The sequence below is a fragment of the Thyridium curvatum genome, assembly GCF_004353045.1.
Source record: "Thyridium curvatum strain D216 chromosome Unknown NODE_41_length_360454_cov_79.457556, whole genome shotgun sequence".
Lineage (NCBI taxonomy): Eukaryota > Fungi > Ascomycota > Sordariomycetes > Thyridiales > Thyridiaceae > Thyridium > Thyridium curvatum.
Genome location: NW_022156796.1, coordinates 195,785 through 211,998, shown reverse-complemented (window position 1 = coordinate 211,998; position 16,214 = coordinate 195,785). Strand labels below are relative to the sequence as shown.

Sequence of the window (16,214 nt, the reverse complement as noted above, 5' to 3'; positions counted from 1 at the left end):
GAAGTACATCAGAAGGAGTCGGCTTAGCTTGGTCCAGGATTTACAAGGGCTAGGCCCCAAAAGATTAAAGAACATCTATGATGAATCATTATAGCCTGTCTAGTGTTTAGTTACTTGAAGCGTACTAGCTAGATCATTCAAAAAAGCCCAGAGTGTCTTCTCACGCCACCCCTTCTTGCTCCAATCATTGGCTGGCAGTGGGAATAGGTCAACAACCCCTCTAATGGTAGCATCATGGGCATATATGAAGAACACATCTTTCTGGGCATCCGCTAACTGGGCATCCTTGATCGTCTGGATCGCCTGTCCAATGTCTAACCCCATGGCTGGATCGAAGAATGGTTCATCTGCTTTCCGGCCCCTTTTCACATTCATCTCCTCAAACAAGGCACCCCCCGGGCATGCCCCTGGGGCATGAAGAGTGCTCGGTAGGTAGGATTCCGGCTGGCTTGGGATATTCAAATACGGAGATGGGCGAATCTCACCTCCGTGATGGCACAGGTCCCCGCCCATGAAGATGAAAGTGTCCGGGTTGGCTGAAGTCCGAGCTAGTCCTGCCAGATGACCTATCGCATGACCAGGAGTGTTGAGAAGATAGAAAGAACCATCGCCAAAGAAATCAACGGCGTCAAACTTTCCGACTTTGAAGGATCGGGTGCCAAAGTCGATCTCAACAAGCTCTCGACCTCTATGCCATTTGAGTAGGTTGGACTGTGGTATTAATTGAGATTGGACTTACTCGAAATCCTTTTCACGGACAGGAGAACCCGGCTTTGCAGGGTAGCCTGGGTAGAATGCATCTTTGAATCCAGGCCCAACTACAAGGTCGGTCGTCCCCGGAAAAGTGGAAGGATCCCCAATGTGATCCCAGTGCCAGTGGCTGAAGTTCAATGTCAACCAGCCAGCTGATTGTCACAGTTTCTTGGGCTAGTACTTACCTCCAGATCACACTATTGATGCTAGCAGGATCGACCTTATTCTCTCGGAGAATATCGGCAACATGTTTCTCTGCTTTGACATCCCAACCGAAACTTTTGAGCCTCTCCGTGACCACAGGCGCAAACGTCTCGATATCGGGAGGCACACCGAGGTCAAACAATGCTTTCTTGCCCGTCCGGCTCTCGACCAGGAAAGACCACGAGGGGATAGTAGGGAACGTCTCGAAGCCATCAATTGGTGGCGTCATGAGGTACGAAACTGGTAGGGCATCCAGTTTCAGTGTTGAGTCGATGATGCTCACACGGGCCACCGCCCCTGGCGGCACCTCAAATGTAGGTTTGGACGACATGATGTGGGAAAGGATACAGATAGGCCTCAATATTGTCCATGCAGTTCCAGTCTAGAGGAATACGGCTTCTCGTCTTCTCTTCAAATACATGCGATCTTTGGTTAAAGTTGTTCTGTCAGTGCGGGGTCAAGCCAGAGCAATTACTAGGTCCCCCTCCATTATTAGCGTGCGTTCGATGATGCGTTGTACACAGCCGGCAAAGCCGAAAGAGCCGGGTGGTGCTGGAATGGCCAAGAGAACCGAACCGTTGGCCCGTTGCGGAAAATGCACTAATGTTCAACTTCGTGAGGGGCATCAATGATACCAGTGCCAACCGAGACATAAAGGATATAATGATCGAATTGGAATCGGCTCCGTTGGCTTTGTCCTGTCATCGATTCTCAATGAAGATAAAACCACCGTCCTCAGGTTCGAGATCAACATGACCTCGCAGCTTGACATCAAAGGCAAAGGCGCCATCGTCACAGGTGCCGGGTCTGGTAAGTGTTGTTACCATTGCACAAAGTGTATGGGCATGGCTGAACAGAAAATATAGGAATCAACCTAGCCTTTGTGCAAGAACTTTATAAGGCGGGTTGCAGTAGTGTCATCGTGGACATTGGTTTACATCAAACCGCCATAGACTGGCTCTCGACATTAACAAAGGACATTGGACCACAGGTTTACTTTCACGAGGCGGATGCTTCAGACTGGAAGGAGCTTGAAAATGCTTTCCAAGTTTATGACCGTGAGATTGGAGGAGTTCCATACATAGTTTGCCCTGGCGCAGGCATCTACGAACCGGCATGCAATCCCCCCTACCCGAACAAAGTGATTGCCTGCTGACCCTTTGGCGTAGTCTCATCATGGATTCTGGAGCGATGACGATATAGATGGGCACTATCGTCTCTTTGATATCAACCTATTATCTCCGATTAAGATGACGCGGCTGGCCATTCGCAAAATGTTGGCTGTAAACCAGCCCGGGGTCATCCTGCACGTTTCGAGTACAGGCGCTCAGAAGGCCAGCATCATCACGCCACTATATCAAGCAGGGAAAAGCGCCATCAGCACCTTCGTTCGGTGTTTGGCAGACCTGCACAGAATGGGAGGTATTCGAGTCGTTGGCGTTGCACCCGGCATTATCAAGTCACCTCTTTTCACCGATCATCCAGAGGTGATGCGCTACATTGACTCGAGCAAGGATTGTATGCTGGAGCCATCTGCAGTTGCCCGAGCAATGCTCGCAGTCGCTACTGACTTGAATTATCCGGCTGGTACTATCCTTGAGGTGGCTGATCTTGATGATAGCTGGCGTGTGGTCAACATGCTGAATGACCCAGGGCCACAGGGCAGGGCGTCCTGGTCGAGTAATAAGAACCTTGCCCTCGAAGATGTGAAACGGGTGGTTGATAGTGAAAAGGGAATGGCAGATTGATACACTTGTGGCTGAAAGCTGCCCTAGGGTAATCGAAATGGACATCACGTTCTATTTTTAAACATGAATTCGTCTGCAGCTTCGGAATTAGGACCTGAGCAAGGTAATCTCATGACTCCAACAAGATATTTTAATTGCTTCTTTACTACTCCCAGTCTTCCTGGCCACCAAGGTATCGATATACAACTCTTGAGTCCAGTCCTTGACATCTTGGGTCCTGACTTGCATTCTGATATGTCTCGAGACAACTCTTTCCCAACACCAATCTTGCGCCAACTCTCTCAGCCATGCTGGCGGCAAGTCCAATGTCCTTTTTCATCAACTCCACCTTGAAACCCCCTTCATAACCATGTGATGAGGGCGCCTCGGGGCAGATGCCTGGAACGGGGTTGAAGTTGTCGGCAATGTGGTTTCTTCCAGATCCAGCGTGTATGACCTGAGCCAGAACATGAGCGTTCATACCGCCCAGCATGCCCATATTCATCGCCTCCGACGTAGCAATAGCGATTGTTCCCGAAAGATAGTTGTTCGCTAGCTTGGCTACTAGCCCAAGTGAAGGGCCGCCGCAGGCAATGACGTTGTTTCCAAGCATCGACAAAACTGCTTTCAAGGTTTCGAAGTTGGGATCCTTCTCATCACAGCCAAGAAAAATGCCGAGTGTGGCTTTCCGAGCGCCCAAGACACCACCACTAACGGGAGCATCGTAGAAAGACGCCGTAGGTTCGAGCTGTTGAAGCGTCGACCGAACCTCGTGATTCGTAGCAGTGTCAATAGTGGAGCACTCTATCAATATCTTTCCGCAGAGACTGGCCGAGCTGATGCTCCCATGCGAGTCAAGATAGACGGAACGGACATGTCGTCCTTCTGGCAGCATCGTCAGAACGACATCCTGAGCGATTCTGGTCAGTACCTGCCACATTTTGTGAGTTTTCGGGATATCCAGGAGTACGTACCGAGTTGGCTGCAACCTCATGTGCTGTATCGCAGGCGATTATACTGTTGGAATATGATGCAGCTAGCTCCCTTGTGGCACTTTTGTTGACATCGTTGATGTAGATCGGTATATGCCGAGGTAGCTTCTCTGCCAGATTCACAACCATTTCCTTTCCCATGGCTCCCACACCAATGAATCCGATGCTTTGGTACGACATGGCTAAGGTAATTAACTCCACTCGAGGGTGTGGATATGATTGACTAGATGTCGCCCTTGATCAAGGTACAGAAGTGTTCCACTCGCCATGTAGCAATGCAGCTTTTAATCTGGATATGTATTTTTATTGACGGCAGTATAAGAAAGAATACCAAATACGAAATGCATACACACTGTTGTTCATGTAGCCATTTGGACAGGGGGCTTGCTTTGAATAACCGATCCACCAGTTTGGTGTCCCGAGTCTATGCACATTGCGTCACAACCGAGAGCATATTGCCTTCTTTGAACACTCCCCTGGACGTGATTGGTGTTCGGTACTGCCGGCAATACGGGAAGCCATATGATTGTTCCAGTCGGCCTCGGCTCCAGGGACGTTTAGTAGCACATTCACGAAAGCAACTCATCAAGACGGGTCATTCTCATCGTATAATTTGGATTCATTATTGAAAGTCTAACACTGGCGAACTAGGCAAGGGACACGCACTACCAAGCTGCACCGGCAAGCTCTTTGCGGAATGCAGTCGCAAGCTGAGGAAATCTTAGTCTATGCTAGTAGTGGGCGAGCAAAGGAATGAAACAAGGGGGTCAGTGCTTACCGGGTGTATGATGATCTTGTCCAGATTCCAGACCCCTGAAGTGGCGTAAATGTCCTTTCTGACCTCTTCGAGCACCTCTTCCTTGCTAGCGGCATGGGCAACAATGCAACTTCCGTTGAACTCCTTCTGCTGCCCCTCAACAGAAGGCTTGGCTAGAGTAGCGCCTATGTATTGACTAAGATTAGCTTTGTCTGCAGTTAAAGGGAGGTTCGGAGAACATACCGCCCATTGTCCACTTGCCAGATTTCACTCTCGGAGAAAGACCATCAAGATGGGCTCTGTGAACATGGTCAGTGGCCTCAACACAGAATAGAAAGTCGCGTTCGAAGTCTTACGGCCGTGCAGCCATTCGCTTTTCCAAAGCACCTTCGTGATCTGGAATCAGAACAATCCAATCGCACTCGGTTGTCATTTTCTTTTGCTCTTGAGACTTGGTCTGGGCACAGTAAAGGGAGGATATCGGATCCCTAGTGACTCTCTCGGAACACTGGGGTTGCAGGCTCGACTTTTGACTCTTGTTAAGTGACACTGTTTTTCAAAATCGTGATTGTAGTACGTGATAGGTACATGACGTGTGTAGTATGTTGGGTGCGGGGAGTCCTAAAGCTCCTTGGCTCACGGTACCGTGAGCCGAGAGCCGGATTGCCGAACATGCTGTCGGAGCTTCGCAAATTATGACACTAGTGGCATCCACAGCCTCGTTACCGGAATCTTGGGGATGTGGAGATTTACCCCAGAACCCTCAGTCATCTGACAGTCCCCTGCTCTTCCCCGGCATTCGGTTCCCCCGGATGGCTTTCATCTGTAGCAAGGCGTCGACGCGGTGAGATCTGCTGAGCCAAGGCTTTCCTACTATCGTTGCCTTTGACAAACCGTGGACAGAGTGGTGGGCTGTGGCCCTTAGAACATTGATAAATACCTCTCTCCATTTCCTACCAATTCTGATGTTCTTACAATACGCGTCAATCAGTCCCAATGGCTTCAATCAACGACATGAAAGACCGAGCCATGCATGTCGAGGGTTCGACAAAGCCAGAAGATGATGTTGCAGCTGGCACAATCGCCGCTTCCACTACAGTGATCGAGCGAAGAATCACGTAAGTCTTCATCAGACTCAATCTTATCAGTTTCTGACATTAGCGTAACAAAATCAGTCGCAAAACCGACTGGAGACTTGTCCCTATACTGGCAGCCTTGTACACGATATCTCTCATTGATCGTACCAACCTCGGCGGTGCTCGAATCTCGGGAATCGATCAGGACATTGGCCTTGATATCGGGAACAGATATTCTGTCGTTGGTATGCTTCCCTATATGTGTGCATCAAATCCAACCCAACTAACATACACGTGGCTAGTTCTCGTTTTCTATGTCTCCTACGTGTTCTTTGAGCTTCCTAGCAACATCCTTCTCAAGAAATTCGGCGCCGCGAATTGGCTGGGATTCTTGGGACTCGCGTTTGGCTTGGTTACCATTGGCATTGGCTTGTCAAAGAACTACGCCACTCTGGTGGTTCTCCGTGTCATGCTTGGAACCATGGAAGCGGTGAGTCGATATCAGGTCTTCGAGACGGCGATCACTAATTGGCATTTGTAGGGAATCTTCCCAGGCTGCATCTACCTAATTTCTTCCTGGTATCGTCGGTACGAAGTTTCCAAACGGTGAGTGGCCCCAATACCATCTTCTTGTTTAGCAATGGTATTCGCTGAGAGGCCTATGCATGCCCAGGATCGCGTTCTTCTTCACGATATCCTCTTTTCTGTCTGCATTTGCCAATATTATGGCCTATGGTTTCACCCAAATCTCTTCGCAACCGGAACGGCATGGATGGAAGTGGATCTTCATTGTGCAAGGATCGATCACTTGCGCGATAGCTATTTTGACAAAGTTGATCGTCATCGACTTTCCAGAGTCTAAGCGGAACAAGTTTCTGGCGCCCGAAGAGAAGGACATACTCATCAGCCGACTTGTGCAAGAACGGGGTGAAGCTGAAGGAGGCAAGATCACCCCCGCAGTCTTGAAGGAGGTTGCCAAGAAGTGGCACGCTTGGGCCCTGTGAGTAGACACCCATGACATTTTCTCAATCCCCTCTAACTGGTTATCTGTCCAGAGCTTTCATCTACATGGGCGGCTCGACTGGTCTCTATGGCATTCTCTTCTTTCTTCCACTGATCCTGCGCAAGGGTCTTGGCTACTCTCAAGTCGCCTCGTTCTGTCTCACCGCACCTCCTGCTGCGTTTGGACTTCTCTGTTCTCTGGCCATCTCATGGGCATCCGACAAGTACAGAGTGCGAGGTCCATTCGTCATCTTGTCCTGCAGTCTCGGGATTGTTGGATTCGCAATGACCGGGTTTCTTACTGCCCCGACTCCTCGCTACGTCGGAGCGTTTCTCGGCCAAGCCGGTACGACTTCTCTTATCCCAATCTCGCTGGCATGGGGCCAGAACAATATCCAAGGTGACGCGCAAAAGAGCGTTATGTCAATTATACAAGTCTTCAACGCCGGGGTAGGAGGCATTTACTCGGCTCTTGTATTCCGACAGCAGGTGAGAGAGATAAAAAATGCAATATTCCAACATCGGATCAGGTTGCTGACTGCGTGCTTCTAGGATGCGCCTGCTTACATTCCAGGTCTAGCAGCTTCAGGGGCGCTTCTACTTGCCGGTGCTCTCCTCACCGTCGTGTGTTCCTTCATTTTCTGGAGGGCGAATAAGAAAGCAGATAGAGGAGAGCTCGTGATTGATGGCAACGCCGAATTCCGCTACACTTGGTAGAGTACTACTGGTCTAATCTCGCTGAGACTTTCCTGTTAAAGATGCCCAATACAAGATGAGCGTGCCACAGTAATCCTTGAACATGTTGATGTTGTTCAAGTCCCATATTACTTTTACATGAGTAGTATGCAGCTCAACACCTCAAATCATCACCCTAGTATTTCTAGCTCTCTATCAGAAACCAGCCGTACTTAAGCCATGAGCCAATCTTTCACCCATATTCACCCCCCTGCTGTACTGAGATCAATCCCTTGGTAACATCAACCCTTCAGACCTTCTCCTTGAGCTCCTCATTAGCCAGACTAACACTGCAGACATAGGTCTTGAACTGTCTAGCGGGGACGCGATTCGCAAACAGCTCTTGGACCTCGGCATAGTTGCGGCCCTTGAGCTCGGGTAGGCAGAAGTAGAGATAAGCGCACACCGGCAGGGAGAATCCGAAAAAGACGAAGCAGATCTTGCCTCCGAGATTGGCCTGGTCGGTATTGAGTAGGTAGGGCATGATCTGTGTCCACATGCAGCTGACAGCTGTCGCAACCATGATGTTGATACTGTACGTCTTCTGCCGAAGTTGAACGCTGCTTGTCTCTCCGCCAATCGTGTAGGCCACTGCTCCAAGGGTCGCCTGTTTTACCCTGTCAGTCCCACGTTAAGACGATACATTGTTTACGGACTAACCTGGTAGAGATATCCCCAGATGACCATGAAGGCAACGGTAGCTGACAATGCAGGGGCAGTTCCGATAGTACTGATGCCACCGATCACAAGCAGGAGCGCAGTCATGACGCATGACCCTCCGACAATCATGGGCCGTCGCCCCAGCCGATCGACCAACGGCCATGAGCAGATGTTGCCAAACAGCTGGATGGCATTGGCAGCCTGCCCAATAGCAAGAGGATCGTTAACGCCAGCCAGGCGGAAGTAATACCTGTGTGTGGTAAGTAAAGATGGTGTGGTTGGGGTGATCATATTACGTACGTGAGGTAGCCGCTAATGAAACCAACTCCGATGAACTGCTGTGAGATATACACCATGATGATAATCGTTGTGCGGCGAAGATTGGTGCCCGTGAAACACTCGATCCACTTGCTCGACTTGTTGGCCTTTTTAACTTCCTCTTCCTTCTCGATGGCGACAGTCGCGACGGCGAGGGCGGCGTTCACGTCGAACTCTGGACCGTTGAATCGAAGGTAGGCCTTGGAGGCATCGTCGCGGCGACCCTTGATAAGGAGCCATGTAGGGGACTCGGGGAGGAAGACGAGGCAGAGAAGGAGTAGGCCTGGAGGGATGATCTGCGTGATGATCGGGATGCGCCAGGCCATATCGGTAGGGTCGCTTTTGCATGCATATACGACGAGGGAGTTGAGCCACTGGCCTAGGACGATGTTGGTATTCTAGAGAACGAATGTCAGTCATCATGGCTAATAAAAATCGATCAGCAGTCAGTCCCATTTCGAGACACTTACCACCAGAGCCAAGCATATTCCGCGCATCTTGACAGGTGCCAGTTCGGCGACGAAGACAGGCCCAAGCGAATGGCCAAGGCCAAAGCCGAGAGTAGACACAACCTTTCCCGCAAAGAGCATCAATATGGAGCTGCTGAAGTACTGGAGAATAATGCCACCACTGCAGACGACGCAGGCAATGATGATTGTCTTCTTCCGGCCGATGAAGTCGCTGACGATGCCGGTCAGGAAGGCCGAGCAGAAAATGCCGATTGTGTTGGCAGCGTTCAGGATCTGCTGATCCTTCGCACTAATGATCCAAGTGTTGCCAGCCTTGTAACCGAAATGCTGCGCGAAAGGTGTCACGGCGAGGAGCTTTCCCATCATCGAGACCTCGTAGCCGAAGTTGATGGGAAGGAGATAGATCATCATGCCTTCAGAAGGTTAGCAGCGGGCTAGCAGCGGGCTACACGCGGACGCCACTCACAGAACATCAAGACGCGTCGGTTCTTCCAAAAGTCGCGGAAACTGAGCTTGTCGTTGGCCTCGCTGGGAGGTAAGAAGTTCGTCACATCCTGGCGAGTCTCCTCGTGGACTGCCGCCATGGCACCGGGCTCAGTGGTCTTCGCTTCCATCGTGCGGCGCAGAGATTTTGTTAGGTGTGAGACTAGATTGTGAGAATAGTGATGATCCCCAACAGTAATTCTGTCAAGGATGCTTTGAGGGGTATATATGTAGAGCCGAGGAGAGCGGCAATGGACATTCGACGATGCAAAGAAAGAGTAATGCTCGCCTAGGGATATGTTGGCCCATGGTCTGGACCGAGTGGGCTGACGCGGAGAAGACTAGCAGCGAGCTGGGAAGAGTCTGTCCCCATAGCACGATCCCCATTACCCAAAACAGTATTCTGAAGCACCGCTCGCCATGGTATTGGCACAATTTGCAGTTGTGAGTCCAATTCTGGCAGAGTTTACCGCATCGTCCTAACTTGAATTTAGCTTGCATCTTGGCGTCTTAAACAAGCGAAGGCTTAGCTCGGACGCTTCCCCGGGATTAAAGGCAGTGGGGAGTACGAGGGAATTCCTCCGCGGAGAAATTTGACCCAATCCTGGTGTGCTAAAGCCTTAAGAATGACACTGGGGTCGGATTTCCCCGCGACTTCAGATCATTTAACAGTCTTGCTTCCCCGTGTGGGGATTTGATCGCTTCAGAGGATAATTTCGTTCCCCGAGTTCCTGTCATGTTGTTGTATTGTGACTCAAACCGCGAATCTCTTCGGTGACTTGAGGAGTGAGCAAGTGAACCAATACCAGCTAAAAGATTGTGTCATTGTAAATGATATCAGTCATAGATGTAAAAAGAATAGCCACCCCTCCGGAAGCGTGTCCCACCATCTGTGTGTTCCTAGGAACTTTCTGGGTCCTTGACCTAGGTAGTTCAAGATGTGCTCCCACCTTGTAAGAGAAACTGTAAAGGCCTCCTCCCCCACCAACATTTGGCTAAGCAGGACGTTGAAGCACAATTCTTCCGATACGGCACGTCACCGTATTGCCGCTCACACTGGCGCTAACACTGGAAATGCTAGCTACTGTGGCTTTGTTGTAATTCTCAGGCGATGCATTACACCAGCTCGCATCTGTCCCGGTTGCAGTCTGCCGCTTTGTGAGCTGATGATAAGAGAGAAGGAGGAATGAACAACTGACAATGACAATATTGCGAAATTCCAGAGGGCCAAAGTCCCACTTCGGGCCACTCCTGTCCTCAAGAGTCAGCTAGCATCTGCAACCCATCTGGCCGGGGATATTGGTCTAAACTTACAGCTCAATAGCAAAAAGGACCTGGTTAAAAGATTTGCCAGCTGTTGGATCTAGTTAGTTCAGCTCCCGACGGTGTAGATGCTCTCCGGGAGGCCAAGTCACATCACCTACCTAGTGGAAACCTGTCAGTTTTGCTCGTCCCCGTGCTCTCATGGACTGTTGTCGTCCGCCACTGATCCCCGTCCAAGACGTTTTCGAACTTTAGCGTCTCCCCTTGGTAGGCATTGAACCCACTACCCCAGGGGAGGCTGGGGTTCTCACAGCACCAACCGCTGCCGAACCACCACGTGCCGCTGCGGCCGTCCAGCACGTTTTGGTACACGCCGCTGTTGTCGGTAGGCTGCAGGCCGGGCCACAGGTAGTACACGCCGGCCCTCGGCAAACTCGGGACGATCATTTCACCAGTTAGGCCGGTGAACTTTTGTCCGGACTTGGTATAGTATCGCAGGAAGTACCAGGTTGCCGCCTGTGCAGGGCCTGGAACAGCTGCCAGCAGGGCTAGCACGGTGGAAAAGGTCGGTATGAGTCTCATGGTGGCTTGTTTGTTCGTGCTTCTTTTGCTGGAATGTTAGAGTCCTTGCAGATTTCACATTCAAGCTTTCAGCGCGGTGCGTTCAGGATCAAGTGCGAGGTCTTGGCAGGTATTTATCTCAAATCTACTTTACCCGTTTATCTACCGGGTGGTGGTAATTTCAGTTCCCAGGTACCAGGGTATGCTTCGGGGATGCTCGGGCCGCTTATCAATGGCCTCGAGAAGTGTCATCTGGTAGGTCTGGATGCATACTTATCGAGCAATGTAACGCTGGCAGGCATGCGTTATACAGTGCTAGCGAGTGGCATCTTCAATCACTGGTCATCTTGGATTTACATCTAATCAGTATTAGTTCGACTTATCTACACGCCGCTGGTCCTGACTTGATTAATTCCGCTGCTCGCTCCGCAATGGCATAAAGAGTTGATGTAAGGTGCCCGCTGACTTGTAGAGGGATGACGGAAGCATCAACTACTCGCAGATTCTTTGTCCCGTACACTTTGAGCTTTGAATCGACTACTCCCCCGAGCTCCTGAGACATCATTGCTGCAGTACCAAGCGGGTGTGAGTTCGGGCCAACTTAGGTATCCAATGTCAGTCTACATTCCAATCAAAGGTCTCTTCGGGTTAACACTTACAGGTGGTCTGAGTAAATGCCTTCCACTGCTCATCTGTGGCTTCTGGGGGTAATACTGTATCGTTGGGTGCTGTTCGTTTGACAACTATTTCCTTGACGGGACTTGTCATCCACGACTTTTGCGCAAGTTTGGCGATCTCAATCTGTGCGGTCAAGTCAAAGTCGATGAGAAAAAAGCGAGGGTCGATGACGGGCTTGTTGACATTCTTGGTACTGCCAAGATGAACGCTTCCTCTTGAAAACGGTAGCAGGTTCCAGTGCGGAGACGCAAGGATAGTGCCTCCACCGCTGATCAAGATCTCTCCATACGTAACATTCTTCTTGAAGATGAGGTCATGTTGAATACGGAGCACCTTTTCAACAGCTTCCGCATCCACGGATACTGACTGATTGGCAGACGCATCTGCAATAGTCTTGGCCCACGCCGATATCTGAGACTCTGTGGAAGATGCATGAAACGAGAACTTGTCTCCGAAGATGTCCTGGCCTGTCACATAGGTGACATATGGGACCATTCCGGTAACATTCTCGGCACCTTCATACAAGAGAGATGCATTTGGCTGGTCCTGGAGGTTTTCTCCGACTCCGGGTAAGTCCACTACTTGAGTGATACCCAGACTTTCGAGGAGTCTGATGACTTCGTGTTAATATTGTTGTCTGACTCCACGACTTCTCACGGTCATAGACATACTTGGCATTGCCGACACCCGACGCCTCAAGCAGGAGCGGAGAGACCAGGGAGCCGGCGGAGAGGATCACTTCCTTGCTTGCACGGATGACCGCCGCGGTTCCGTCCTGGCCAACATGCTCCACACCCTCGGCGACAGCACCGTTGCCCGCCCCGCCCTTCCAGACGATCTTTGTTGCCGTACTGTTGATCAGCTTGAGATTCGGTCTGTTCTGCACACCCCAGTAGAACGCTTTCGCCGCGTCCCATCTGATATCAGCATCGCGGTTGATCGTCTGAGGCCAGACACCGAATCCTCGAACACTTCCGCTCGAGAGGTCCGTGTTCAAAGGTAATGAAAGGTTCTCCCAAGTGTCCTGGATGGTCTGGTGGAGGGATCCGTTGGTGAGCTCATACGGAAAGCCGACGTGCATGGGGCCACTCTCGCCGTGGTATTCGGGCTCATACACGCCGCCTGCTTCTTCCTGCGCTTTCGTGGGTGCGTCAAAGTGCTCGTAGCTTTTGTAGTAAGGGAGCAGTGACTCCCAATTCCAGCCCACACTGCCAAGAGTTTCCCAGACATCGATCTCGGCCTTGTCGCCGCGGATATAAGTCATGCCTATGCTTTGTAAGCTATCATGTGCAGGAAACGGAATGCACAGCAACATAAACCGCATTCGCCCGCGAAACATACCGTTGATAGTGCTGGTTCCCCCGACCGCCTTGCCTGCAGCAAACCCAAGAGACCGGTTCGCTGCTCCCGGCTGTGGCACAGACTCATAAGACCAATCGAGGTATGTGCCAAGGTTTTGGAGGAAGATGCCAAAGGTCCCAATATCCTCGACGCTCGGGATGCCGCGCGTGTCGCTGCCAGGCTCGATGACCGCTACGGATACGGCGGGATCTTCGGAAAGGCGATTGGCGACGACAAGGCCGGATGTTCCTCCGCCCACGATAACATAGTCGTACGCATCCTGGGCATTGACGGCTGCGAGGGCAAGGGATGCTAGCCCTGTGATTCCGAGTTGAGAAAGCATTTTTGTCTACATCCGAACAAATGGCACCTGGGCGTTGACGGCGTAAACGGCTCAGAAATGAGGTGTAGATAGTTCACGACTAAAGGGAGAACGGATTTCTGTTGTATTTCATGCCCTTCACAATTATACAAGGATCTAGGGAGGGCATGTCTCGACATGATGTAATGCGACGATGACGGCGTCCGAGACAAGGCCGTCGCCCTCACACCGTCAGGTGTGGGGTGTGGAACGGGTGATTGCGTGGGATCGTCGCTGATGACCACCCTAAAGAGGACGCGTTTGGTGGAGTTCTCCCCGGCCAGGACCGAGTCACCCCTGTGTGCTTCCTTCACAAGACGGGCCTTTTACGGGGGATCAACATGGCTTTTATCCGCATTGGGACGACAAGCTTTCGCATACCTGGATGAGTACGGAGGTAGGAGACCCAGTTTGCAAAATGTGGAAGACCAATTATTCCAAGTTCGTGGCAGATGCTAATGAATGGAAAATCCATGTTGGACAAGGAAGCAGACTCCGAGCGACAGCATTTCACATTCCATCCAGTCGCAACCACATGCACACACAGGTTGTTGTGAGACAATGATCTGCGGGGAAGCTACAAAGTCAAGTCCGCATGCCTGATGTACCAGTAGGTTTGTGATATTAAGCTTATTTTAATATGTACACACGAACCGAAACGCCCTCCAATTCCGCCTCCTCATGATACCATTACACCAGTTCAATCCATAAGACAGCGAGCGTCATGACTTAGAGAGCAATAGCAGCAAGCCAGGCAGCACCAAAGATCGTGCCGACGACGCCCATCTCGAACTTGGCGTTGGCACCAGCAGTCGGGACGGTAACGGGACCAGACTTGGTCGCGCCGCCGCCCGAGCCGCCGCCGTTGCCACCGCCCTTTCCTCCGCTGCCGCCAGTGGGGTTGGCAGAGCTGCCGCCGCCGCCGATGGGGTAGCACGTCGTGGTGGTGATGGGCTTCGCGCCCGCGTTGCCGGCGCCTCCGGAGCCCGCGGTCGCGGCGCAGGCGCAGACGGCGCTGGCCTCGGCGATGATGGAGGGCAGGACGGCGGCCTCGCAGGCGGTGGCGACGCAGGGGACGAGGATCTGGGAGAGGGAGGCCTGGTGGCCGGACTCGCACTGGCACGAGTAGTCGTCGATGGAGCAGCCGACCTTGGGGATGGCGGAGCTGAAGCACGGCTGGGCGCAGGCCTCGATCTTGGAGGCGAGGGGCGCGCAGGCAGCGTTGCCGCCTCCGGAGGAGCCGCCTCCGGGAGCGGCGATGGTGACCTCGACGCAGGTGGTCGCCTGGCCGCCGCCATTGCCACCGTTACCACCGTTGCCGCCGCTGCCGCCCCCGTTTCCACCGCCGTTGTTGGGCGGGTTGGTAGGGCAGGGGGTCGTGGCGGGAGGGGGGTTGGTCTCGCCGCCGCAGTCGCCTCCAGAGGGAGGAGCACTGGCGCAAGCGCAGACGGAGCTGGCTCCTGAGATCACTCTGGGGAGCTGGGCAGCCTCACAAGCAGTAGCGACGCAGGGGACGAGAAGCTTGGAAAGGGAAGCCTGGGCAGTGGGCTGGCACTGGCAGCCGTAGTCGGTGACGGCGCAGCCAACGGAGGGGGCATACTGGGAGAAGCACGCCTGGGCGCACGAGGGCACGGCAGAAGACGCCACGGGTCCGCAGTCGGCCTTGGTCGCGGCCTTGCAGGTCGAGCTTGGCTTGTTGTCACCGCCCTTTGAGGTCGGGGAGCTAGTGGGAGGAGGCTGAGAGGTAGATCCGCTGCTGCCACCGGAGCAGTCACCGCCGCCAGGGGCGGCCGTGGCGCACGCGCAGACAGAGCTGGCGCCGGCAATGACACTGGGGAGCTGAGCCGCGGGGCAGGCGGTGGCAACGCAGGGGACGAGAAGCTTGGAGAGGGAAGCTTGGGCAGTCGGCTGGCACTGGCAGGCAAAGTCGCTGACGCCGCAGCCAACTGAGGGAGCGTAGGAAGTGAAGCAGGCCTGAGCACACTCGGGGACGGCCGACTTGGCGACGGGAGCACAGTCGGACTTGGTGGCTACGCATGAGCCAGTCGAGGTCGGGGGCGGGCTCGAGCCGGGCTTGCTGGTATCGGTGTTGCCTCCCGTCGAGGTAGGGCTGCTGGATGGCGGCTCCGATGTTGGCTGCGAGGTTGAAGTGGGAGCCGTGGTTGGCTGGCTGGTGGTAGGCGGCTTCGTCTCGGACGTGGGAGATGTGGTTGATGTGCTCGGGCTGCCGCAGTAGGTGCTCGGGTTCTTGCTGACACAGTCGCAGACAGTGCTGACGGCGTTGATCACACCGATGGGGTCTGTGCAGCCGCCCAGGACGCAACCGACGGCAGCTTCTTGGATGACGGCCGATGAGACACACTGGCATTGGAAGTCGCCGTCAACGCACTTGGCGGCAGACTTGGCAGCAGACGAGATGCAGCTCGAGGCACACTCGGGAACGGCAGCAACAGCCGAAGAGCAAGGTCCGCCGGGGCACACTGGCGCGGCAGTGATCTGGGCGGCGACATCACCGACAGCAAGGCCAATGATGGCCAAGAGCGTAGGGGTGGACTTCATCGTGAAGAGGTCAAACGAACGTAGGACCAAGTAAACGAAGGTGTTGCTAGCTGGGAGTCTCTTGTTCACACGGAGGTGCTGAGAGTCACTCGACCATGAAGGAGCAAGGACACAAGCAATCCACTTTGGGGAACACCCTCGTGCTATATACTTGAACCAACGAGACTTGCCTCGGACAAGATGGTTGCTACCACGAGCAAATTTGCATCTGATCGGCCTCGAGCCGGGCAACATCAACCCAAGCAAACCAACATAGCATCGTGCAGGGCATCGT

General features: G+C 52.9%; 8 protein-coding genes across 8 annotated transcripts; 2 read left to right on the top strand and 6 right to left on the bottom strand.

The window, feature by feature from the left end:
- Nucleotides 1-64: 64 nt before the first annotated feature.
- On the bottom strand, nucleotides 65-1,288 carry E0L32_006982 (uncharacterized protein; the record flags this gene model as incomplete). The annotated part of the gene is made up of 4 exons (XM_031141674.1): nucleotides 65-75; nucleotides 126-688; nucleotides 740-880; nucleotides 939-1,288. 4 exons carry the CDS (start codon nucleotides 1,286-1,288, stop codon nucleotides 65-67), a joined length of 1,065 nt encoding a protein of 354 aa, XP_030994046.1.
- A 421-nt stretch (nucleotides 1,289-1,709) lies between these two features.
- On the top strand, nucleotides 1,710-2,705 carry E0L32_006981 (uncharacterized protein; the record flags this gene model as incomplete). Its single annotated transcript, XM_031141673.1, has 3 exons — nucleotides 1,710-1,767; nucleotides 1,824-2,015; nucleotides 2,281-2,705. 3 exons carry the CDS (start codon nucleotides 1,710-1,712, stop codon nucleotides 2,703-2,705), a joined length of 675 nt encoding a protein of 224 aa, XP_030994045.1.
- Nucleotides 2,706-2,850: 145 nt separating this feature from the next.
- On the bottom strand, nucleotides 2,851-3,856 carry E0L32_006980 (uncharacterized protein; the record flags this gene model as incomplete). Its single annotated transcript, XM_031141672.1, has 2 exons — nucleotides 2,851-3,594; nucleotides 3,659-3,856. The coding sequence occupies 2 exons, from the start codon at nucleotides 3,854-3,856 to the stop codon at nucleotides 2,851-2,853; spliced, it is 942 nt and encodes a 313-aa protein (XP_030994044.1).
- A 485-nt stretch (nucleotides 3,857-4,341) lies between these two features.
- E0L32_006979 (uncharacterized protein) lies at nucleotides 4,342-5,107 on the bottom strand (the record flags this gene model as incomplete). The annotated part of the gene is made up of 5 exons (XM_031141671.1): nucleotides 4,342-4,386; nucleotides 4,455-4,618; nucleotides 4,677-4,732; nucleotides 4,790-4,982; nucleotides 5,074-5,107. 5 exons carry the CDS (start codon nucleotides 5,105-5,107, stop codon nucleotides 4,342-4,344), a joined length of 492 nt encoding a protein of 163 aa, XP_030994043.1.
- Nucleotides 5,108-5,429: 322 nt separating this feature from the next.
- On the top strand, nucleotides 5,430-7,228 carry E0L32_006978 (uncharacterized protein; the record flags this gene model as incomplete). The annotated part of the gene is made up of 7 exons (XM_031141670.1): nucleotides 5,430-5,551; nucleotides 5,609-5,754; nucleotides 5,812-5,999; nucleotides 6,051-6,115; nucleotides 6,183-6,509; nucleotides 6,565-7,000; nucleotides 7,064-7,228. The coding sequence occupies 7 exons, from the start codon at nucleotides 5,430-5,432 to the stop codon at nucleotides 7,226-7,228; spliced, it is 1,449 nt and encodes a 482-aa protein (XP_030994042.1).
- A 268-nt stretch (nucleotides 7,229-7,496) lies between these two features.
- E0L32_006977 (uncharacterized protein) lies at nucleotides 7,497-9,308 on the bottom strand (the record flags this gene model as incomplete). Its single annotated transcript, XM_031141669.1, has 5 exons — nucleotides 7,497-7,853; nucleotides 7,907-8,156; nucleotides 8,207-8,622; nucleotides 8,695-9,107; nucleotides 9,161-9,308. The coding sequence occupies 5 exons, from the start codon at nucleotides 9,306-9,308 to the stop codon at nucleotides 7,497-7,499; spliced, it is 1,584 nt and encodes a 527-aa protein (XP_030994041.1).
- An 864-nt stretch (nucleotides 9,309-10,172) lies between these two features.
- E0L32_006976 (uncharacterized protein) lies at nucleotides 10,173-13,363 on the bottom strand (the record flags this gene model as incomplete). Its single annotated transcript, XM_031141668.1, has 7 exons — nucleotides 10,173-10,428; nucleotides 10,492-10,531; nucleotides 10,602-11,050; nucleotides 11,406-11,601; nucleotides 11,661-12,289; nucleotides 12,351-12,945; nucleotides 13,021-13,363. 7 exons carry the CDS (start codon nucleotides 13,361-13,363, stop codon nucleotides 10,173-10,175), a joined length of 2,508 nt encoding a protein of 835 aa, XP_030994040.1.
- Nucleotides 13,364-14,110: 747 nt separating this feature from the next.
- On the bottom strand, nucleotides 14,111-15,940 carry E0L32_006975 (uncharacterized protein; the record flags this gene model as incomplete). The annotated part of the gene is made up of 1 exon (XM_031141666.1): nucleotides 14,111-15,940. One exon carries the CDS (start codon nucleotides 15,938-15,940, stop codon nucleotides 14,111-14,113), a length of 1,830 nt encoding a protein of 609 aa, XP_030994039.1.
- Between the last annotated feature and the right edge of the window lie 274 nt (nucleotides 15,941-16,214).